The 24789-nt window shown below is 45.2% G+C and overlaps 1 protein-coding gene across 1 annotated transcript in view; it reads right to left on the reverse strand.

The window, feature by feature from the left end:
* Positions 1-23398, reverse strand: part of LOC109881165 (laminin subunit alpha-5-like) — a 272787-nt gene extending 249389 nt beyond the window's left edge. The window contains 2 exon segments of the mRNA XM_031803671.1: positions 10038-10190; positions 22841-23398. Of these exon segments, the coding sequence (XP_031659531.1) occupies positions 10038-10190; positions 22841-23143 (456 nt within the window). The 5' untranslated portion in view covers positions 23144-23398.
* Positions 23399-24789: the final 1391 nt, after the last annotated feature.

The following is a 24789-nucleotide window of genomic DNA, read 5'->3' on the forward strand; positions in this document are numbered from 1 at the left end:
GGGGGATACCTAGTCAGTTGTACAACAGAAAGGGGGGATACATAGTCAGTTGTCCAACAGAAAGGGAAAGGGGGGTACCTAGTCAGTTGTACAACAGAAAGGGGGATACCTAGTCAGTTGTACAACAGAAAGGGAAAGGGGGATATCTAGTCAGTTGTCCAACAGAAAGGAAAGGGGGATACCTAGTCAGTTGTACAACAGAAAGGGGGGATACCTAGTCAGTTGTACAACAGAAAGGGGGGATACCTAGTCAGTTGTCCAACAGAAAGGGAAAGGGGGGGTACCTAGTCAGTTGTACAACAGAAAGGGGGATACCTAGTCAGTTGTACAACAGAAAGGGAAAGGGGGATATCTAGTCAGTTGTCCAACAGAAAGGAAAGGGGGATACCTAGTCAGTTGTACAACAGAAAGGAAAGAGGGATACCTAGTCAGTTGTACAACAGAAAGGGAAAGGGGGGTACCTAGTCAGTTGTACAACAGAAAGGGGGATACCTAGTCAGTTGTACAACAGAAAGGGGGATACCTAGTCAGTTGTACAACAGAAAGGGGGGTACCTAGTCAGTTGTACAACAGAAAGGGGGATACCTAGTCAGTTGTACAACAGAAAGGGAAAGGGGGATACCAACGCTCTAACCACTAGGCTACCAGGAAGTACCACAATGACCAAATATGTTACAGAGAGTCGATCTGTGCCATAGATGCTCTGGATCAACCAATCAACAGGCAGCCTACATATTTACAGTGCTGAAAAATTGGGCGTGCAAAATTATTCAGCCCCTTTACTTTCAGTGCAGCAAACTCTCTCCAGAAGTTCAGTGAGGATCTCTGAATGATCCAATGTTGACGTAAATGACTAATGATGATAAATACAATCCACCTGTGTGTAATCAAGTCTCCGTATAAATGCACCTGCACTGTGATAGTCTCAGAGGTCCGTTAAAAGTGCAGAGAGCATCATGAAGAACAAGGAACACACCAGGCAGGTCCGAGATACTGTTGTGAAGAAGTTTAAGGCCGGATTTGGATACAAAAAGATTTCCCAAGCTTTAAACATCCCAAAGAGCACTGTGCAAGCGATAATATTGAAATGGAAGGAGTATCAGACCACAGCAAATCTACCAAGACCTGGCCGTCCCTCTAAACTTTCAGCTCATACAAGGAGAAGACTGATCAGAGATGCAGCCAAGAGGCCCATGATCACTCTGGATGAACTGCAGAGATCTACAGCTGAGGTGGGAGACTCTGTCCATAGGACAACAATCAGTCGTATATTGCACAAGTCTGGCCTTTATGGAAGAGTGGCAAGAAGAAAGCCATTTCTTAAAGATATCCATAAAAAGTGTCGTTTAAAGTTTGCCACAAGCCACCTGGGAGACACACCAAACAGGTGGAAGAAGGTGCTCTGGTCAGATGAAACCAAAATTTAACTTTTTGTCAACAATGCAAAACGTTATGTTTGGAGTAAAAGCAACACAGCTCATCACCCTGAACACAACATCCCCACTGTCAAACATGGTGGTGGCAGCATCACGGTTTGGGCCTGCTTTTCTTCAGCAGGGACAGGGAAGATGGTTAAAATTGATGGGAAGATGGATGGAGCCAAATACAGGACCATTCTGGAAGAAAACCTGATGGAGTCTGCAAAAGACCTGAGACTGGGACGGAGATTTGTCTTCCAACAAGACAATGATCCAAAACATAAAGCAAAATCTACAATGGAATGGTTCGAAAATAAACATATCCAGGTGTTAGAATGGCCAAGTCAAAGTCCAGACCTGAATCCAATCGAGAATCTGTGGAAAGAACTGAAAACTGCTGTTCACAAATGCTCTCCATCCAACCTCACTGAGCTCGAGCTGTTTTGCAAGGAGGAATGGGGAAAATTTCAGTCTCTCGATGTGCAAAACTGAGAGACATACCCCAAGCGACTTACAGCTGTAATCGCAGCAGAAGGTGGCGCTACAAAGTATTAACTTAAGGGGGCTGAATAATTTTGCACGCCCAATTTTTCAGTTTTTGATTTGTTAAAAAAGTTTGAAATATCCAATAAATGTCGTTCCACTTCATGATTGTGTCCCACTTGTTGTTCATTCTTCACAAAAAAATACAGTTTTATATCTTTATGTTTGAAGCCTGAAATGTGTCAAAAGGTCGCAAAGTTCAAGGGTGCCGAATACTTTCGCAAGGCACTGTATATACATATATATAATAACACTGTATTCTACATAATTCCCAACAACACTGTAAACTACATAGCCTAATTCCAAAAGATTTAAATGCAGATTTGAATGAAACAGAGATCAGATGGTTGGCATAGAGATGCTGCAATGGACGTTTTACCAGTAAAACTTGAAGAATAGGCCGATCGTTTACGATTGACAGTCATAAATGTGAAGGGAGGGTAAACTAAATAGACACAAGGGAACAGGAGGTTCAGAACTGCAGCCTTAGGCAGCTACAGACAGAATTCTGGTAGCAGGAGACGAGGCTTTAAAATACTGAATATAACAAACAGGTAGAGATGTGATTCTGAAAGGAACAGACTGGCTACTTAAGTAACTGCAAAATAGTATTTCAGTATTTAAACACAGAAACTCGTTAAATAACTCCGTTACTCATAGAAGTAATATATTACTCACGAGTGATATTTTGATATGTCAACACTGCTCAGGTATCACATGAACGCACATAAGACATGTCAAAATGTGTAGAATTGTAAATGTGTAGGGGTACGAGGCAATAACATGGCTTTATACACAGGGTACCAGTACTGAGTCCATGTGTAGGGGTACAAGGTAATAACATGGCTTTATACATGGTTCAGTGTTGTTTGCCTTGAAGCGAACATAGAAGGCATTTAGCTCTCCTGGTAGGCTTGCGTCACTGGGCAGCTCACGGTAGGGTTTTCTTTCATCATTTGTGATAGTTTGCAAGACCTACCACATCCGACGAGCTTCAGAAACGGCGTAGTGGACGAGGGAGAGCTTTGTATGCATTTCTTTGTGTGGAGTAAAGGGGCTCTAGAGTTTTGTCACCTCTAGTTGCCCAGATGACATGCAGGTAGAAAATAGGTCAAACTGAAATCACTGGCCACCAGGAGAGGAGCCTCTGGAGAGCAGAACCTTGAGGTATTCTAGAACCTTGAGGTATTCTAGAACCTTGAGGTATTCTAGAACCTTGTGAGGTATTCTAGAACCTTGAGACTTCCTGTCAGCTCTTAACAGAGAGACAGGGACCTCCCCATTGAGCTTCCCCATTGAGCTTCCCCGTCGCTGCCGTTCTGCCGATGCAGAAGAAAAAACTGCTCGATGGACTGTATATTATCCATGTCCTTGTTCAGCAACGACTCAGAGAAACACGGAATATTCCAGTACTTCAGGTCCCGCTGATAGGACAGTCTTCAACGGAGCTCGTCCAGTTTATTCTCCAGTGATTGTACGCTCGCCAATAGAATGGAAGGTAGAGGTGGTTTATCTATTTGCCGATGTAGTTTTCTCAGGGTGACTGCTTCTCTTAAGGACGTGTCTCTTTCTCTTCCTGAGCCTCGGGGATTAGGGCCTAGTGATCGGTGTGTCCTGCACCGCGGACTAGTTGATGTAGAACTCTTCTACCAAATTGAGGTTAGTGATCGCTGCTCTGATGTCTAGAAGCACTTTTCGGTCACAGGAAGCGATGGCCGAAACATTATATACAAAAAAAAAATACGATCAGAGAATTTTTTTAACGTTTTGAATTTTAAACTTAACTGTGGTCCCTGGGCAGTTAGAGTTAGGTAAGGAAGAGAGAGGTAATTTAACTGTGGTCCCTGGGCAGTTAGAGTTAGGTAAGGAAGAGAGAGGTCATTTATCTGTGGTCCCTGGGCAGTTAGAGTTAGGTAAGGAAGAGAGAGGTCATTTATCTGTGGTCCCTGGGCAGTTAGAGTTAGGTAAGGAAGAGAGAGGTAATTTAACTGTGGTCCCTGGGCAGTTAGAGTTAGGTAAGGAAGAGAGAGGTCATTTATCTGTGGTCCCTGGGCAGTTAGAGTTAGGTAAGGAAGAGAGAGGTCATTTAACTGTGGTCCCTGGGCAGTTAGAGTTAGGTAAGGAAGAGAGAGGTCATTTATCTGTGGTCCCTGGGCAGTTAGAGTTAGGTAAGGAAGAGAGAGGTAATTTAACTGTGGTCCCTGGGCAGTTAGAGTTAGGTAAGGAAGAGAGAGGTCATTTAACTGTGGTCCCTGGGCAGTTAGAGTTAGGTAAGTACCTTCACAGGTTGGGACACAAATCAGGTGAATTAACATTCCAATGTCTTTCTTATCCTCTGGGGGGTCAACATGTCTCTCTCTCTCTCTGCTCTCTGGCTCTCTCTGGCTCTCTCTCCCTGTCTTTCTCTACCTGTCTCTCTCTCTGCTCTCTCTGTCTCTGGCTCTCTGACTCTCTCTCCCTGTCTTTCTCTACCTGACTCTCTCTCCCTGTCTTTCTCTACCTGTCTCTCTCTCTGCTCTCTCTGTCTCTGGCTCTCTGACTCTCTCTCCCTGTCTTTCTCTACCTGTCTCTCTCTGCTCTCTCTGTCTCTCTCTCCCTGTCTTTCTCTACCTGTCTCTCTCTCTCTGTGTCTCTCTGTCTCTCTCTGTCCGTCTCTCTGTCTCTCTCTCTGCTCTCTGGCTCTCTATCCCTGTCTTTCTCTACCTGTCTCTCTCTCTGTGTCTCTCTGTCCGTCTCTCTGTCTCTCTCTCTCTCTCTGGCTCTCTCTCCCTGTCTTTCTCTACCTGTCTCTCTCTCTGTCTCTCTGTGTCTCTCTGTCTCTCTCTGTCTCTCTCTGTCTGTCTCTGTCTCTCTTTCCCCGTCTTTCTCTACCTGTCTCTCTCTCCCTGTCTCTCTCTCTCTAAATTCAATTCAAGGTCTTTACTGGCATGGGAAAGATATGTTTACATTGCCAAAGCAAGTGAAGTCAAAAATAAACAAAAGTGGCATAAACAATCAATATTAACAGTAAACGTTACACTCACAGAAGTTCCAAAAGAATAAAGACATTACACATGTTATATTATGTCTATTTACATAATTATATACAAATACTTAAAGTACAAAAGGGAAAATAAATAAACATAAATGGTGTTTGTTCTTCACTGGTCACACATCTTGCTGCTGTGATGGCACACTGTGATATTTTACCCAGTAGATATGAGAGTTTATCCAAATCAGGTTTGTTTTCTAATTCTTTGTGGATCTGTGTAATCTGAGGGAAATATGTCTCTCTAATATGGTCATACATTGGGCAGGAGGTTAGGAAGTGCAGCTCAGTTTCCACCTCATTTTGTGGGCAGTGAGCACATAGCCTGTCTTCTCTTGAGAACCATGTCTGCCTACGGCGGCCTTTCTCAATAGCAAGGCTATGCTCACTGAGTCTGTACATAGTCAAAGCTTTCCTTAAGTTTGGGTCAGTCACAGTGGTCAGGTATTCTGCCACTGTGTTCTCTCTGTTTAGGGACAAATAGTATTCTAGTTTGCTCAGTTTTTTTGTTAATTCTTTCCAATGTGTCAAGTCATTATCTTTTTCTTCTCTCATGTGTTGCTGTCCTCTCTCTCCCTGTCTCTCTCTCTCCTTTTCTCTCTACCTTTATCTCTCCCTCTCTCTCTCTGTCTTTCTCTCCCTGTCTCTCTCTTGCCCTCTCACTTGACCTGTCTCTCTCTCTTCTTGTCTCTCTCTTGCCCTGTCTCGCTTGACCTGTCTCTCTCTCCCTGTCTCTCTCTTCTTGTCTCTCTCTTGCCCTGTCTCACTTGACCTGTCTCTCTCTCTCCCTGTCTCTCTCTCTTTCCCTGTCTCGCTTGACCTGTCTCTCACGTGGGTGCTTCTAACTCAACAAATAATCACTGACACACTCAACCGCACACACAAACTCGCACGCGCACACACCCGCCTGCACTCGACAGGCACCAAGCCCCTTCCTCCTAGCCCACCTTCATTCCTGCATTTGAGGGACGGAAGAGAGACAGCCTAGAGAGGGACACCGTCTGTCTCAGCAGAATACAATGCTCTGAGAAGGACACCGTCTGTCTCAGCAGAATGCAATGCTCTGAGAGGGACACCGTCTGTCTCAGCAGAATGCAATGCTCTGAGAGGGACACCGTCTGTCTCAGCAGAATGCAATGCTCTGAGAGGGACACCGTCTGTCTCAGCAGAATGCAATGCTCTGAGAGGGACACCGTCTGTCTCAGCAGAATACAATGCTCTGAGAGGGACACCGTCTGTCTCAGCAGAATGCAAAGCTCTGAGAGGGACACCATCTCAATGCGTGGCACCGCGGCGACCATTGAAACGAGAAAAGCGACTAGACTAAAACAGTTGAGGGTGTTGAAAGGAGAAGAACACATCAAAGACTCTTTAGAAGGGTTTTTTGAACAGATTAGAGATGGTTTAATGAGACAGAGTGGACAATGAGACAAAGTGGACAATGAGACAAAGTGGACAATGAGACAAAGTGGACAATGAGACAGAGTGGACAATGAGACAAAGTGGACAATGAGACAAAGTGGACAATGAGACAGAGTGGACAATGAGACAAAGTGGACAATGAGACAAGGTGGACAATGAGACAAAGTGGACAATGAGACAGAGTGGACTATGATACAGAGTGGACTATGATACAGAGTGGACACCGTCAGACTGTGAAAAGATATGACTGAATGGATCCTGTTGTTACTGTTTCTAACACTTCATTCGAGTTGTGATCAATTTTAATGTTAATCTGCAATCAGAGAGAACCAGCCTATTGATTACAGCGATGTAATGATTACAGTGTTGTTGCAGAGCGTAGCGAGACCTTGTCTTTACTCAACAACACCGGCAAACAGAAACAGCCACCGGGACATTAACATAAATAACGTCAGAACGGTGAAATGATGAGCGACACCAAGACTCAACAACGCTGGTTTAATCACCGCCCCAGTCCTGTGTGTCCATGTGTGTGCTCCTCTCTCTCTGCTCCTCTCTCTCTGCTCCTCTCTCTCTGCTCCTCTCTCTCTGCTCCTCTCTCTGCTCCTCTCTCTCTGCTCCTCTCTCTGATCCTCTCCCTCTGATCCTCTCCCTCTGATCCTCTCCCTCTGCTCCTCTCCCTCTGCTCCTGTCTCTGCTCCTCTCCCTCTGCTCCTCTCCCTCTGCTCCTCTCCCTCTGCTCCTCTCTCTCTGCTCCTCTCTCTGCTCCTCTCTCTGCTCCTGTCTCTGCTCCTGTCTCTCTGCTCCTCTCTCTCTGCTCCTCTCCCTCTGCTCCTCTCTCTCTGCTCTTCTGTCTCTGCTCCTCTCTCTGCTCCTGTCTCTCTGCTCCTGTCTCTCTGCTCCTCTCCCTCTCTCTCTGCTCCTCTCTCTGCTCCTCTCTCTGCTCCTCTCTCTCTGCTCCTCTCTGCTCCTCTCTCTGCTCCTCTCTCTCTGCTCCTCTCTCTGCTCCTCTCTCAATGCCTCTCTCTCTGCTCCTCTCTCTCTGCTCCTCTCTCTCTGCTCCTCTCTCTCTGCTCCTCTCTCTCTGCTCCTCTCTCTCTGCTCCTCTCTCTGCTCCTCTCTCTGCTCCTCTCTCTCTGCTCCTCTCTCTCTGCTCCTCTCTCTGCTCCTCTCTCTCTGCTCCTCTCTCTCTGCTCCTCTCTCTCTGCTCCTCTCTCTGCTCCTCTCTCTGCTCCTCTCTCTGCTCCTCTCCCTGCTCCTCTCTCTGCTCCTCTCTCTGCTCCTCTCCCTCTGCGCCTCTCCCTCTGCGCCTCTCCCTCTGCTCCTCTCCCTCTGCTCCTCTCTCAATGCCTCTCTCTCTGCTCCTCTCTCTGCTCCTCTCTCTGCTCCTCTCTCTGCTCCTCTCTCTCTGCTCCTGTCTCTCTGCTCCTCTCTCTGCTCCTCTCTCTGCTCCTCTCTCTCTGCTCTTCTCCCTCTGCTCCTCTCTCTGCTCCTCTCTCTGCTCCTCTCTCTGCTCCTCTCTCTCTGCTCCTGTCTCTCTGCTCCTCTCTCTGCTCCTCTCTCTGCTCTTCTCCCTCTGCTCCTCTCTCTGCTCCTCTCTCTGCTCTTCTCCCTCTCTCTCTGCTCCTCTCTCTGCTCCTCTCTCTCTGCTCTTCTCCCTCTCTCTCTGCTCCTCTCTCTGCTCCTCTCTCTCTGCTCCTCTCCCTCTGCTCCTCTCTCTCTGCTCTTCTCCCTCTCTCTCTGCTCCTCTCTCTCTGCTCCTCTCTCTCTGCTCTTCTCCCACTTTGCAAATCCAATCAGTTTTCCACATTGATTGGTGGAAACAACGGTGATTCAACCCGTTTTTGTCCAATGGGAACTCTGTCTGCTGTATCAGGTGACAGGTGGTACAGTCCAACATTACCTTACAGTGAAAACACACAGACATGAGAGAGACAGGACAGATGTGGAGCTGGGGGGATGGGAGAAGTGTGTCCCAGTGTGTGTGTGTGACCCAGTGTGTGTGTGTGTGTGTGTGTCCCAGTGTATGTGTGTGTGTGTGTGTGTGTGTCCCTCAGGATGTGTGTGTGTCCCAGTGTATGTGTGTGTGTGTGTGTCCCTCAGGGTGTGTGTGTGACCCAGTGTGTGTGTGTGTGTGTGTGTGTCCCTCAGGGTGTGTGTGTGTCCCAGTGTGTGTGTGTGTGTCCCAGTGTATGTGTGTGAGTGTGAGTGTGTGTGTGCGTGTGTGTGTGTGTGTGTCTAAGAGGAGAGACAGAGACATAAAGTGTGTGTGTGTGTGTGTGTGTGTGTGTGCGTGTGTGTGTGTGTCTAAGAGGAGAGACAGAGACATAAAGTGTGTGTGTGTGTGTGCGTGCGTCTGCGTGTGCATGTGCGTGTGTGTGTCTAAGAGGAGAGACAGAGACATAAAGAGACTGAGTGAATCAACACCTGTTGCACCAGTGGGTCATAACTCTACATCTGACCTAGAAATGATACCTGTTGTACCACCTGGGAGCCCTTCCTGCTATGAGCTACGTCTGGACCTAGATACTAGTAGGGGGCAGGCGTAGGGTGTTCAATTGGGACTGTCATTCATCCAGATACGCACAGAAAATATGAACAATCTATATTTTCAAAAGGATGGGAGTTTCGTGTTCATATTTCAAAAACATCCGTGGCCTTTTGGAGTTTCCTAGACGCGCTCGAATCAATAGCAAAATGATATGCTTAGACTTTTTGTTTTTGTTTTGTGAAACATCTCATCGATTGATAATCAGACACGTCACTGGCTTTTCGGAGTAGCTGCAGGCAAAATAATCCACGATGCTACACAACATGCTAACAAAATGTTGTGATCAGCCCTGCTAATAGAAGAACCAACCAGACTAATGACGATGAACATTCACCTCAACAAAACTAACATTTCCCAGCCTGATGTTAAACCCCCCCCCTGCTCCCCCCCCCCCCAAAACTACTTTTGTAATACAACTTTAGGTATTTTTAAACGTTAATAATCGATCAAATTGAAGATATCTGTGTTCAATACAGGAAAGAAAACAAACCAGCGCCACTTTTCACGTCTTGTGCAACTCACAAAAGTGTCCCCAGTTCCGAGTTGGCCGTACTTCTTCATTGCACAAAGGAATAACCTCAACCAAATTCCAAAGACTGGTGACATCCAGTGGAAGCGGTAGGAACTGAAAACAGGTTCCTAAGAAATATCGCTTGGCAATAACATGTCAGGGAACAGAGAGAGGCAAAAAAACAAAAAAATCCTGAACGGTTTGTCCTCAGGGTTTTGCTGCTACATAAGTTCTGTTATACTCACAGACATGATTCAAACAGTTTGTGTGTGTGTGTGTCTGTGTGTGTCTTTGTCTCTGTGTGTGTGTGTGTGTGTGTGTGTGTGTCTGTGTGTGTCTTTGTCTCTGTGTGTGTGTGTGTGTGTGTGTGTGTGTGTGTGTGTGTGTGTGTGTGTGTGTGTGTGTCTGTGTCTGTGTGTGTGTCTGTGTATGTGTGTGTGTCTGTGTCTGTGTGTGTGTGTGTCTGTGTGTGTGTCTGTGTGTGTGTGTGTGTGTGTGTGTGTGTGTGTGTGTGTGTGTGTGTGTGTGTGTGTGTGTGTATACATGCAAAGTATAAAGTCCTACCTGTCCCAGGTCCAGGGTAACGTTGACCTGGTTGAACTCTGTACTGCGGGAGAGAGGAGGGCTCTGCCACCACCGCTCTGTCCCGTCGATGGCATTGGAGATGGGATGGGCTCTGTCACTGTCCCCTATGGCGCACGTATCACAGTACTGACCCTGAGGAACACAACAAATAGTATGTTATAGATAGTATAGTCTAGAAGAAAAAGAAACGCACACATGTTAAGACGAGGTGCTGGCTAGCGGAGTAGAACACCTATTAAGACGAGGTGCTGGCTAACGGAGTAGAACACCTGTTAAGACGAGGTGCTGGCTAACGGAGTAGAACACCTATTAAGACGAGGTGCTGGCTAGCGGAGTAGAACACCTATTAAGACGAGGTGCTGGCTAGCGGAGTAGAACACCTGTTTAGACGAGGTGCTGGCTAACGGAGTAGAACACCTATTAAGACGAGGTGCTGGCTAACGGAGTAGAACACCTGTTAAGACGAGGTGCTGGCTAGCGGAGTAGAACACCTGTTAAGACGAGGTGCTGGCTAGCGGAGTAGAACACATGTTAAGACGAGGTGCTGGCTAACGGAGTAGAACACCTATTAAGACGAGGTGCTGGCTAGCGGAGTAGAACACATGTTAAGACGAGGTGCTGGCTAGCGGAGTAGAACACCTGTTAAGACGAGGTGCTGGCTAGCAGAGTAGAACACCTATTAAGACGAGGTGCTGGCTAACGGAGTAGAACACCTGTTAAGACGAGGTGCTGGCTAACGGAGTAGAACACCTATTAAGACGAGGTGCTGGCTAGCGGAGTAGAACACCTATTAAGACGAGGTGCTGGCTAGCGGAGTAGAACACCTGTTTAGACGAGGTGCTGGCTAACGGAGTAGAACACCTATTAAGACGAGGTGCTGGCTAACGGAGTAGAACACCTGTTAAGACGAGGTGCTGGCTAGCGGAGTAGAACACCTGTTAAGACGAGGTGCTGGCTAGCGGAGTAGAACACATGTTAAGACGAGGTGCTGGCTAACGGAGTAGAACACCTATTAAGACGAGGTGCTGGCTAGCGGAGTAGAACACATGTTAAGACGAGGTGCTGGCTAGCGGAGTAGAACACCTGTTAAGACGAGGTGCTGGCTAGCGGAGTAGAACACCTATTAAGACGAGGTGCTGGCTAACGGAGTAGAACACCTGTTAAGACGAGGTGCTGGCTAACGGAGTAGAACACCTATTAAGACGAGGTGCTGGCTAGCGGAGTAGAACACCTATTAAGACGAGGTGCTGGCTAGCGGAGTAGAACACCTGTTTAGACGAGGTGCTGGCTAACGGAGTAGAACACCTATTAAGACGAGGTGCTGGCTAACGGAGTAGAACACCTGTTAAGACGAGGTGCTGGCTAGCGGAGTAGAACACCTGTTAAGACGAGGTGCTGGCTAGCGGAGTAGAACACATGTTAAGACGAGGTGCTGGCTAACGGAGTAGAACACCTATTAAGACGAGGTGCTGGCTAGCGGAGTAGAACACATGTTAAGACGAGGTGCTGGCTAGCGGAGTAGAACACCTGTTAAGACGAGGTGCTGGCTAGCGGAGTAGAACATTTGTTAAGACGAGGTGCTGGCTAGCGGAGTAGAACACCTATTAAGACGAGGTGCTGGCTAACGGAGTAGAACACCTATTAAGACGAGGTGCTGGCTAGCGGAGTAGAACACCTGTTAAGACGAGGTGCTGGCTAACGGAGTAGAACACCTGTTTAGACGAGGTGCTGGCTAACGGAGTAGAACACCTGTTTAGACGAGGTGCTGGCTAACGGAGTAGAACACCTGTTTAGACGAGGTGCTGGCTAACGGAGTAGAACACCTGTTTAGACGAGGTGCTGGCTAACGGAGTAGAACACCTGTTTAGACGAGGTGCTGGCTAGCGGAGTAGAACACCTATTAAGACGAGGTGCTGGCTAGCGGAGTAGAACACCTGTTTAGACGAGGTGCTGGCTAACGGAGTAGAACACCTGTTTAGACGAGGTGCTGGCTAACGGAGTAGAACACCTGTTTAGACGAGGTGCTGGCTAACGGAGTAGAACACCTGTTTAGACGAGGTGCTGGCTAGCGGAGTAGAACACCTATTAAGACGAGGTGCTGGCTAGCGGAGTAGAACACCTGTTAAGACGAGGTGCTGGCTAGCGGAGTAGAACACCTGTTAAGACGAGGTGCTGGCTAGCGGAGTAGAACACCTGTTTAGACGAGGTGCTGGCTAGCGGAGTAGAACACCTATTAAGACGAGGTGCTGGCTAGCGGAGTAGAACACCTGTTTAGACGAGGTGCTGGCTAGCGGAGTAGAACACCTACTAAGACGAGGTGCTGGCTAGCGGAGTAGAACACCTATTAAGACGAGGTGCTGGCTAACGGAGTAGAACACCTGTTAAGACGAGGTGCTGGCTAGCGGAGTAGAACACCTATTAAGACGAGGTGCTGGCTAGCGGAGTAGAACACCTATTAAGACGAGGTGCTGGCTAGCGGAGTAGAACACCTGTTTAGACGAGGTGCTGGCTAACGGAGTAGAACACCTATTAAGACGAGGTGCTGGCTAACGGAGTAGAACACCTGTTAAGACGAGGTGCTGGCTAGCGGAGTAGAACACCTGTTAAGACGAGGTGCTGGCTAGCGGAGTAGAACACATGTTAAGACGAGGTGCTGGCTAACGGAGTAGAACACCTATTAAGACGAGGTGCTGGCTAGCGGAGTAGAACACATGTTAAGACGAGGTGCTGGCTAGCGGAGTAGAACACCTGTTAAGACGAGGTGCTGGCTAGCGGAGTAGAACACTTGTTAAGACGAGGTGCTGGCTAGCGGAGTAGAACACCTATTAAGACGAGGTGCTGGCTAACGGAGTAGAACACCTATTAAGACGAGGTGCTGGCTAGCGGAGTAGAACACCTATTAAGACGAGGTGCTGGCTAGCGGAGTAGAACACCTGTTTAGACGAGGTGCTGGCTAACGGAGTAGAACACCTGTTTAGACGAGGTGCTGGCTAACGGAGTAGAACACCTGTTTAGACGAGGTGCTGGCTAACGGAGTAGAACACCTATTAAGACGAGGTGCTGGCTAGCGGAGTAGAACACCTGTTTAGACGAGGTGCTGGCTAGCGGAGTAGAACACCTATTAAGACGAGGTGCTGGCTAGCGGAGTAGAACACCTGTTAAGACGAGGTGCTGGCTAGCGGAGTAGAACACCTGTTAAGACGAGGTGCTGGCTAGCGGAGTAGAACACCTGTTTAGACGAGGTGCTGGCTAGCGGAGTAGAACACCTATTAAGACGAGGTGCTGGCTAGCGGAGTAGAACACCTGTTTAGACGAGGTGCTGGCTAGCGGAGTAGAACACCTACTAAGACGAGGTGCTGGCTAGCGGAGTAGAACACCTATTAAGACGAGGTGCTGGCTAACGGAGTAGAACACCTGTTAAGACGAGGTGCTGGCTAACGGAGTAGAACACCTATTAAGACGAGGTGCTGGCTAGCGGAGTAGAACACCTATTAAGACGAGGTGCTGGCTAGCGGAGTAGAACACCTGTTTAGACGAGGTGCTGGCTAACGGAGTAGAACACCTATTAAGACGAGGTGCTGGCTAACGGAGTAGAACACCTGTTAAGACGAGGTGCTGGCTAGCGGAGTAGAACACCTGTTAAGACGAGGTGCTGGCTAGCGGAGTAGAACACATGTTAAGACGAGGTGCTGGCTAACGGAGTAGAACACCTATTAAGACGAGGTGCTGGCTAGCGGAGTAGAACACATGTTAAGACGAGGTGCTGGCTAGCGGAGTAGAACACCTGTTAAGACGAGGTGCTGGCTAGCGGAGTAGAACACTTGTTAAGACGAGGTGCTGGCTAGCGGAGTAGAACACCTATTAAGACGAGGTGCTGGCTAACGGAGTAGAACACCTATTAAGACGAGGTGCTGGCTAGCGGAGTAGAACACCTGTTAAGACGAGGTGCTGGCTAACGGAGTAGAACACCTGTTTAGACGAGGTGCTGGCTAACGGAGTAGAACACCTGTTTAGACGAGGTGCTGGCTAACGGAGTAGAACACCTGTTTAGACGAGGTGCTGGCTAACGGAGTAGAACACCTGTTTAGACGAGGTGCTGGCTAACGGAGTAGAACACCTGTTTAGACGAGGTGCTGGCTAACGGAGTAGAACACCTGTTTAGACGAGGTGCTGGCTAGCGGAGTAGAACACCTATTAAGACGAGGTGCTGGCTAGCGGAGTAGAACACCTGTTTAGACGAGGTGCTGGCTAACGGAGTAGAACACCTGTTTAGACGAGGTGCTGGCTAACGGAGTAGAACACCTATTAAGACGAGGTGCTGGCTAGCGGAGTAGAACACCTGTTAAGACGAGGTGCTGGCTAGCGGAGTAGAACACCTATTAAGACGAGGTGCTGGCTAGCGGAGTAGAACACCTGTTAAGACGAGGTGCTGGCTAGCGGAGTAGAACACCTGTTAAGACGAGGTGCTGGCTAGCGGAGTAGAACACTTGTTAAGACGAGGTGCTGGCTAGCGGAGTAGAACACCTATTAAGACGAGGTGCTGGCTAACGGAGTAGAACACCTATTAAGACGAGGTGCTGGCTAGCGGAGTAGAACACCTGTTAAGACGAGGTGCTGGCTAACGGAGTAGAACACCTGTTTAGACGAGGTGCTGGCTAACGGAGTAGAACACCTGTTTAGACGAGGTGCTGGCTAACGGAGTAGAACACCTGTTTAGACGAGGTGCTGGCTAACGGAGTAGAACACCTGTTAAGACGAGGTGCTGGCTAACGGAGTAGAACACCTGTTTAGACGAGGTGCTGGCTAACGGAGTAGAACACCTGTTTAGACGAGGTGCTGGCTAGCGGAGTAGAACACCTATTAAGACGAGGTGCTGGCTAGCGGAGTAGAACACCTGTTAGACGAGGTGCTGGCTAACGGAGTAGAACACCTGTTTAGATGAGGTGCTGGCTAACGGAGTAGAACACCTATTAAGACGAGGTGCTGGCTAACGGAGTAGAACACCTGTTAAGACGAGGTGCTGGCTAGCGGAGTAGAACACCTATTAAGACGAGGTGCTGGCTAGCGGAGTAGAACACCTGTTAAGACGAGGTGCTGGCTAGCGGAGTAGAACACCTGTTAAGACGAGGTGCTGGCTAGCGGAGTAGAACACCTGTTTAGACGAGGTGCTGGCTAGCGGAGTAGAACACCTATTAAGACGAGGTGCTGGCTAGCGGAGTAGAACACCTGTTTAGACGAGGTGCTGGCTAGCGGAGTAGAACACCTGTTTAGACGAGGTGCTGGCTAGCGGAGTAGAACACCTGTTTAGACGAGGTGCTGGCTAGCGGAGTAGAACACCTATTAAGACGAGGTGCTGGCTAGCGGAGTAGAACACCTATTAAGACGAGGTGCTGGCTAACGGAGTAGAACACCTATTAAGACGAGGTGCTGGCTAGCGGAGTAGAACACCTATTAAGACGAGGTGCTGGCTAGCGGAGTAGAAAACTTGAAAATAAAATAAAAGAGAGCCACACACCTCTAGGAGCTCAGATGCAAAAATTTAATTACCAACGTTTGGACAGCCAAGCTGTCTTCATCAGGGTAGATAGTATAGTATAGTACCATATAATATAGTATAGTACAATATAGTATAGTGTAATACACTGTAGTATAGTGTAATACATTATAGTATAGTATATTGTAGTTTAGAATAGTATAGTATAGTTTAAAATAGTATAGTACCATATAATATAGTACCATATAATATAGTATAGTATAATATATTGTAGTTTTGTATAGTATAGTACAATATAGTATAGTATAATATATAGTAGTATAGTATAGTATAATGCAGTATAAAATATTTTGGTATAGTATAATACATTGTAGTATCGTATAATATAGTATAGTATAATATATTGTAGTATAGTATAATATATTGTAGTATAGTATCGTATAATATAGTACAGTATAATATATTGTAGTATAGTATAATATAGTATAGTATAATTCATTTTAGTACAGTATAATATAGTATAATATATTGTAGTATAGTATAATATAGTATAGTATAATATATTGTAGTATAGTATAGTATAATATTGTATAGTATAATATATTGTAGTTTAGTATAATATAATATATTGTAGTATAGTATAATATATTGCAGTATAATATAATATATTGTAGTATAGTATAATATTGGTTAGTATAATATATTCTAGTATAGTACAATATATTCTAGTATAGTATAGTATGGTATAGTACACTGTTATATAGTATAATATATTGTAGTATATTATAGTAAAATATATTGTAGTATAGTATCGTATAATATATTGTAGGATAATATAGTAGAATATATTGTAGTATAGTATATTGTAGTTTAGTATAGTAAAATATATTGTAGTATAGTATAATATATTGTATTTTAGCATAGTATTGTTTAATATAGTATCATATATTGTAGTATAGTATAATATATAGTAGTATAGTATAATATAATATATTGTAGTATAGTATAATATAATATATTGTAGTATAGTATAATATAATATATTGTAGTATAGTATAATATAATATATTGTAGTATAGTATAATATAATATATTGTAATATAGTATAATATAATATATTGTAGTATAGTATAATATAATATATTGTAGTATAGTATAATATAATATATTGTAGTATAGTATAATATAATATATTGTAGTATAGTATACTCTGTATGATAACATTGGTGTTTTTTTTATTTAACCAGGCAAGTCAATTAAGAACAAATTCTTATTTACAATGACGGCCTACTCGGTCAAATCCAGGCTAATTGTGCGCCACCCTATGGGACTCCCAATCATGGCCGGATTGTGACCGGCCTGGATTCTAACCAGGTACTGTAGTGACACCTCTAGCACTGAGTGCCGTAGACCACTGCACCACTCAGGAGCTCATGGAATAGACCCCTGGTGCAGGTATCATGGTATTTACCCTGAGGATGCACAGACCAGTGAGTTCAGTGACTTAAGGGTTTAGGGAGGGAGAAAGAGAGAGAGAGAGAGCGATGGAAGGGAGAGAGAGAGAGAGAGAGAGAGAGAGAGAGTCAGACAGACGAAGGGGCTGATCTCATGTTGAAACCATGGCAATAAGCACCGAGGCCGTAATCTGTACAGGGTGTGCCTCTGTGTGAGGAGGGGTGGATTCCAGTGAACCCCCCCTCTCGACCCCCACTCAGCTCACCTGCTGTTTTTAATTAACCCTTGTGTAGTCTTAACATTCTATATACTCCCCTTTGTCCTAAGGGTAAAAAAAAAAGACCTGCCTTCACTTAAACCCCTCAAATAAAACAGCTTAATTGGATTTTAAATAAATAAATCTATTTTGCACGAAGAAACAACCTGTCATTCATCACAAACTTTGTGAATTTCTGGGTTTTCCCCTCTTCACAGTGTAGAAAGACTGTGTTTAATCAGTGGACACCACTCGTTTCTATTACAACACACCTGTCATAAATGTTTTCTTTACTATAGTAGAGGTTTATTAGTATTATTGCTCAAGGTACTAAAGGTACTGCATAGGTGTAAACATACTTTTGTTTTAGCAAGAGAGAGCAGTTGTATAGAGGTGAGAGAGCAGTTGTATAGAGATGAGAGAGCAGTTGTATAGAGATGAGAGAGCAGTCGTATAGAGATGAGAGAGCAGTTGTATAGAGATGAGAGAGCAGTTGTATAGAGATGAGAGAGCAGTTGTATAGAGATGAGAGAGCAGTTGTATAGAGATGAGAGAGCAGTTGTATAGAGATGAGAGAGCAGTTGTATAGAGATGAGAGAGCAGTTGTATAGAGATGAGAGAGCAGTTGTATAGAGATGAGAGAGCAGTTGTATAGAGATGAGAGAGCAGTTGTATAGAGGTGAGAGAGCAAATAGTCTCCTCCCATTTTTACTCCTTCAAATAGTCTCCTCCCATTTTACTCCCTCAAATAGTCTCCTCCCATTTTACTCCCTCAAATAGTCTACTCCCATTTTACTCCCTCAAATAGTCTCCTCCCATTTTACTCCCTCAAATAGTCTCCTCCCATTTTTACTCCTTCAAATAGTCTCCTCCCATTTTACTCCCTCAAATAGTCTCCTCCCATTTTACTCCCTCAAATAGTCTCCTCCCATTTTTACTCCTTCAAATAGTCTCCTCCCATTTTTACTCCCTCAAATAGTCTCCTCCCATTTTTACTCCCTCAAATAGTCTCCTCCCATTTTACTCCCTCAAATAGTCTCCTCCCATTTTACGCCCTCAAATAGTCTCCTCCCATTTTTACTCCCTCAAATAGTCTCCTCCCATTTTTACTCCCTCAAATAGTCTCCTCCCATTTTACTCCCTCAAATAGTCTCCTCCCATTTTTCCCTCAAATAGTCTCCTCCCATTTTACTCCCTCAAATAGTCTCCTCCCATTTTTACTCCCTCAAATAGTCTCCTCCCATTTTACTCCCTCAAATAGTCTCCTCCCATTTTTACTCCCTCAAATAGTCTCCTCCCATTTTTACTCCCTCAAATAGTCTCCTCCCATTTCTACTCCCTGAAATAGTCTAGTCCCATTTTTACTCCCTCAAATAGTCTCCTCCCATTTTTACTCCCTGAAATTGTCTCCTCCCATTTTTACTCCCTCAAATAGTCTCCTCCCATTTTTACTCCCTCAAATAGTCTCCTCCCATTTTTACTCCCTCAAATAGTCTCCTCCCATTTCTACTCCCTGAAATAGTCTCCTCCCATTTTTACTCCCTCAAATAGTCTCCTCCCATTTTTACTCCCTGAAATTGTCTCCTCCCATTTTTACTCCCTCAAATAGTCTCCTCCCATTTCTACTCCCTCAAATAGTTTTCTCCCATTTTTTTTTTTACCATTGCCCCCCCCCACCCACAAGGTGTATAAACAACAACAATAAATAAGAATAAAATAAGATAATAGATACAAAACTAAAAAAAGTGAAGAACATAAATCAATCAACTCTAATTAGCACATGTAGGACAGTATGCAGGTGTGGACTTTCCAGATGAATGTCTGTTAAACATAGTGGTGGGTTTGACCCTAAAGACAACACAAAGGTTGACAATAACACACGTATCTCGCAGAGACAAAAAACGAATGAAGGAGACCGGAACGAGGAGCGGGGGAGGTGTGTATGTGTCCGTGTGTGTATGTGTCCGTGTGTGTGTGTGTGTGTGTGTGGGCATGTGTGTGAGGGCATGTTTGTGTGTGTGTGTGTGTGTGTGTGGGCATGTGTGTGTGAGGGCATGTTTGTGTGTGTGAGGGCATGTTTGTGTGTGTGAGGGCATGTTTGTGTGTGTGTGTGTGTGTGTGTATGTGTGTGTATGTTTGTGTATGGGGGGGGGGGGGGGGGGGTTAGAAGTGATATAGCTACATAATCCATCTAGTGGTTAAGCCATCACGTGAAATTAAAAGCAACAACAGCCCCGTAGCTGAGGAACTCTCAGTACTGTTCTCTTCTATCCAACAACAGCCCCGTAGCTAAGGAACTCTCAGTACTGTTCTCTTCTATCCAACAACAGCCCCGTAGCTGAGGAAGTCTCAGTACTGTTCTCTTCTATCCAGGCGGAGTTGAGTTTTCATAACTGGTCGTGTAATCTGCCTAGCAACAACATTGAGTCAGTCAATACTAAAAAATGTAAAATTCTGAAAACGCTTACCTTGTACCTACGTCTGTCCTGTACCTATGTCTGTCCTGTACCTACGTCTGTCCTGTACCTACGTCTGTCCTGTACCTATGCGGTTCTTCCACAGGCTGCCGAAATTCATACTTTTAATTCTTACTTTTAATACTTTTAACTTTTAACTCTTTCATTAAATAAAACCACCGACTTTTGTGTGTTGATCACCTGGAGTTGTACCGATGCCGTATCTCAGCAACAGGATTATAATGTGGGTTATAATTAATGAAAACATTTTTGTAGGGGTTGATACATTTTCCGTTAGGGAAAATCAAGTCTGACATTTTTTTTTTTTTGCCCTTTTTCTCCCCAATTTCGTGGTGTCCAATTGTAAGTAATTACTGTCTTGTCTCATCGCTACAACTCCCTTATGGGCTTGGGAGAGACGAAGGTTGAAAGTCATGCGTCCTCCGAAACACAACCCAACCAAGCCGCACTGCTTCTTAACACAGCACACATCCAACCCGGAAGCCAGCCGCACCAATGTGTCGGAGGAAACACCGTGCACCTGGCAACCTTGGTTAGCGCGCACTGTGCCCGGCCCGCCACAGGAGTCGCTGGTGCGCGATGAGACAAGGATATCCCTACCGGCCAAACCCTCCCTAACCCGGACGACGCTAGGCCAATTGTGCGTCGCCCCACGGACCTCCCGGTCGCGGCCGGTTACGACAGAGCCTCGGCGCTCAAACCCAGAGTCTCTGGTGGCACAGCTGGCGCTGCAGTACAGCGCCCCTTCACCACTGCGCCACCCGGGAGGCAAAGTCTGACATTTTTTAATAGAAATGACAAACTTTAAAATACTTTTAAAAAACTTGAATATATTACAAGTTTTCATTTCCTGCTGTACGGGAAATTTCCTGCAACAACAGGATGATCAAATTAAGAGATGTCATCTGTAGTGGCTTTGACATACTATGTAAACTAAGATTCAATTCAAAAGCTCATATGTAGTTAAGAAACACAATTGAGGAAAAAAGTGTTTTTTGATCAAAGTTTTTTTAAATTAAGAGTATGAATTTCAGAAGAACCGCAGTTGTATCGGACAGACGTAGGTACAAGGTAAGCATTTTCAGAATTTTTTTAATTTTTTTAGTATTGACAGACTCAATGTTGTTGCTAGGCAGATCAAACGACCAGTTATCAAAACTCAGCTCCGCCCCTCGATATATAAGAGAACGGAAGTTGAGCGTTCCTCAGCTACGGAGGGTGCTGCTCGTCAAGGAGTTTAACTGAAATTCTGAAGTAGTACAAATATCTAGGCAACAACTCAGCAGTTGCTTGGTTCACAGCGCACACGGCACAGGTCACTCACCCCCAGGAATGTCAAAACAGGAGGGGAAGAAAGTTCTAGAAATGTTTTTAATAATAAGACGAACAGTGGTGTTGGGGGCTGTGCTTTGTCAAAGTGGGTGGGGTTATATCCTGCCTGTTTGGCCCTGTCCGGGGGTATCGTCAGACGGGGCCACAGTGTCTCCCAACCCCTCCTGTCTCAGCCTCCAGTATTTATGCTGCAGTAGTTTATGTGTCGGGGGGCTAGGGTCAGTCTGTTATATCTGGAGTATTTCTCCTGTCTTATCCGGTGTCCTGTGTGAATTTAAGTATGCTCTCTCTAATTCTCTCTTTCTAATTCTCTCTCTCTCTCTCTCGGAGGACCTGAGCCCTAGGACCATGCCTCAGGACTACCTGGCCTGTCCCCAGTCCACCTGGTTGTGCTGCTGTTCCAGTTTCAGCTGTTCTGCCTGCAGCTATGGAACCCTGACCTGTTCACTAGACGTGCTACCTGTCCCAGACCTGCTGTTTTCGACTCTCTCCCTCTACTACACCTGCTGTCTCTAACTCTGAATGATTGGCTATGAAAAGCCAACTGACATTTACTCCTGAGGTGCTGTTCTGTTGCACCCTCTACAACCACTGTGATTATTATTATTTGACCATGCTGGTCATCTATGAACGTTTGAACATCTTGGCCATGTTCTGTTATAATCTCCACCCGGCACAGGCAGAAGAGGACTGGCCCACCCCTCACAGCCTGGTTCCTCTCTAGGTTTCTTCCTAGGTTCTGGCCTTTCTAGGGAGTTTTTCCTAGCCACCGTGCTTCTACACCTGCATTGCTTGCTGTTTGGGGTTTTAGCCTGGGTTTCTGTACAGCACTTTGTGACATCGGCTGATGTAGAAAGGGCTTTATAAATACATTTTGATTGATTAACAACTTTTTAGTTAGTTATAGGAATTAAGTTCATTTAAAAAAAACAAGCCTTCTTTTATCCAAGCAGGCAAAATCCCACTGGGCACAAACTGGTTTAATCAATGTTGTTTCAACATCATTTGTCAACGTATTGTGACGTGGAAAATAACTTGGATTTGAAAAAAAGCAATCAACTGTTGTTTCAACAACAGGATTATGTCTTCATTCTAACCAATTTCCAACACAGATAAACCTTGTATAAAATATGTTGAATTTGTACCTTTGAAACAACATCAGATTTTCAACATTATGTATCTGTATTATCCACATTCAGAAGAAAAGAAAAACTTCAGGCTGGGTAGCACAACCTACTGGAGAGTTGATCTAACTACAGCTATTCAATTGGTCTCCCATCCAGAGTTTTAACCAAGCTTTAAAATGTGTCACTGACTTCAACCAATGTGCTATCATGACAACGATCATTGAGAGAGTTCTCTTAATAACTACATATATTCACTGTTGCTAGCAAAGTGGGTATATTTAACAGAGCAAATGGAATTCTCTGAGAGAATTTTGAATTTTTAAAACACATTTCTTGCTGTTCTACACATTTTGCCATGAGGCCGAGTGAACATTTATCATTTTTACAGCTTATTTCCCTGTAATTCTAAACATTTTGGCAATTGGTGTATGACCTGTTCTTATGTTATCTGGGGAAAGGGTGGGGGCCGAATGACCTTATTTTGGCTTGGGAGCCGCCAGAGGCCGTGGGGCCACCCGCCTTACGGGGGCTGCTAGGGTGTGTTGTACACCATTGATCCACGTTGAAATGAGGTGCTGTGCCCAGTAGAATAACCTATAATAACAAAAACAGGTTGAATAAAATGTAGCTCAAGTTCTTACCTGGATGGTTTGGCTCTGGTGACTCGGGTCCCCTGACACTGGCCCCCCGACCAGCTTGCAATACAAATCGTGTATCGACCTTCCATTGTCCCCCTCTCCACAGGTCGCTGTCGCTGTGATTTTGGTCCCTTCTGCCAGGTTAAAATAAGGTGGGTGCAGGCTGTAGCCATTCACCCCGTTGGTGGGCAGTTCCTGGCCCTGCGCCGAGAGGCCGCAGATTAGGGGGTATAACAGCAGCAACGCAAGTTGTGTAGGGCCGCCAGCCGCCGGGGATACAGTCCCCAACACCAGTCCCCTCGCCATCTTCACCTGCCGGCGCTCTACTCTGCGGTTCGTTAGATAAATAGGCGACTAGGCTACAACGGACAAAACTAATAGAAATGTTCAAGAAAAGAACAGCCGAGATTATAACTTTACTGTGTTGTTACAAAGTAGGCTACCATCGGAAGTATAGCAATATAACAACGATATAAATTAGAGTTTAACTCCGAATCGTTGCGCGGTGAAGAAGTGCACAACAGTCGATGCGCTCTGCTTTTGCTGTGGTGGCTGTGTATCTCTCGCTCCGGCGAGCACCTAACTATCTGTGCTCTGTTCTCTCTCCCTCCCCAACTCTCTCAATTCAATTCCCTCTCTCTTTTTCTGCCCTTAGTGGCTGAACGAGGTAGCTCAGCGCCAAGGTTGACTGGCTCAAATAAAATAAAAGTGTATTGGTCGCGTACACAGATGTTATAGCGGTTGCAGCGGGAAGCTCCCCAACGGCGCAGTAAAATGTAAATATACACACATACTAATAAACAACTAAATAGAAACAAGAAATCAAGAATGTCAGACCGAATAACCTAAATAACACTGTATCAGTTAATCCAAATGCAATCTATGAATATATAGGTCCTACACCCAAGAATATATAGCCTAGTGCAGGTGTTCCCCAACTGGCGTCCCGCGGGCCGAATTTGGCCCGTAGGTGGTTTTATTTGGCCCCCCCCAAGTTTTATTGGTGTGTGTGAAATGATAATTGTTGGACATAAAAGACTGTAAAAACACCAGGAAAACAGCTCCAAGTGATGTTATATTAAGTCTGTTACCAAGTATTACCACACATAGCAGAGAGATGTGTAATCATCCTATACCAATGTAAGTCAGGTTTGAAATTGTTACGTTTTAGTCAAACATTATACTTTTGAAGACAGAAGTTTACATACACTAAGGTTGGAGTCATTAAAACTCGTTTTTCAACCACTCCACAAATGTCTTGTTATCAAACTATTTTTGGGAGCAGTGGCTTCTTCCTTTCTGAGCGGCCTTTCAGGTTATGTCGATATAGGACTCGTGTTACTGTGGATATAGATACTTTTGTACCTGTTTCCTCCAGCATCTTCACAAGATCCTTTGCTGTTGTTCTGCGATTGATTTGCACTTTCGCACCAAAGTACGTTCATCTCTAGGAGACAGAACGCGTCTCCTTCCTGAGCGGTATGGCGGCTGCGTGATCCCATGGTGTTTATACTTGTGTACTATTGTTTGTACAGATGAACACGGTACCTTCAGGCGTTTGGAAATTGCTCCCAAGGATGAACCAGACTTATGGACGTCTACAATTTGTTTTCTGAGGTCTTGGCTGATTTCTTTTGATTTCCCCATTATGTCAAGCAAAGAGGCACTGAATTTGAAGGTAGGCCTTGAAATACATCCACAGGTACACCTCCAATTGACTCAAATGATGTCAATTAGCCTATCAGAAGCTTCTAAAGCCATTACATCATTTTCTGGAATTTTCCAAGCTGTTTAAAGGCACAGTCAACTTACTGTATGTAAACTTCTCACCCACTGGAATTGTGATACAGTGAATTATAAGTGAAATAATCTGTCTGTAAACAATTGTTGGAAAAATTACTTGTGTCATGCACAAAGTAGATGTCCTAACCGACTAGCCAAAACTATAGTTT

The sequence above is a fragment of the Oncorhynchus kisutch genome, linkage group LG24 (assembly GCF_002021735.2).
Source record: "Oncorhynchus kisutch isolate 150728-3 linkage group LG24, Okis_V2, whole genome shotgun sequence".
In the NCBI taxonomy this organism is placed as follows: domain Eukaryota; kingdom Metazoa; phylum Chordata; class Actinopteri; order Salmoniformes; family Salmonidae; genus Oncorhynchus; species Oncorhynchus kisutch.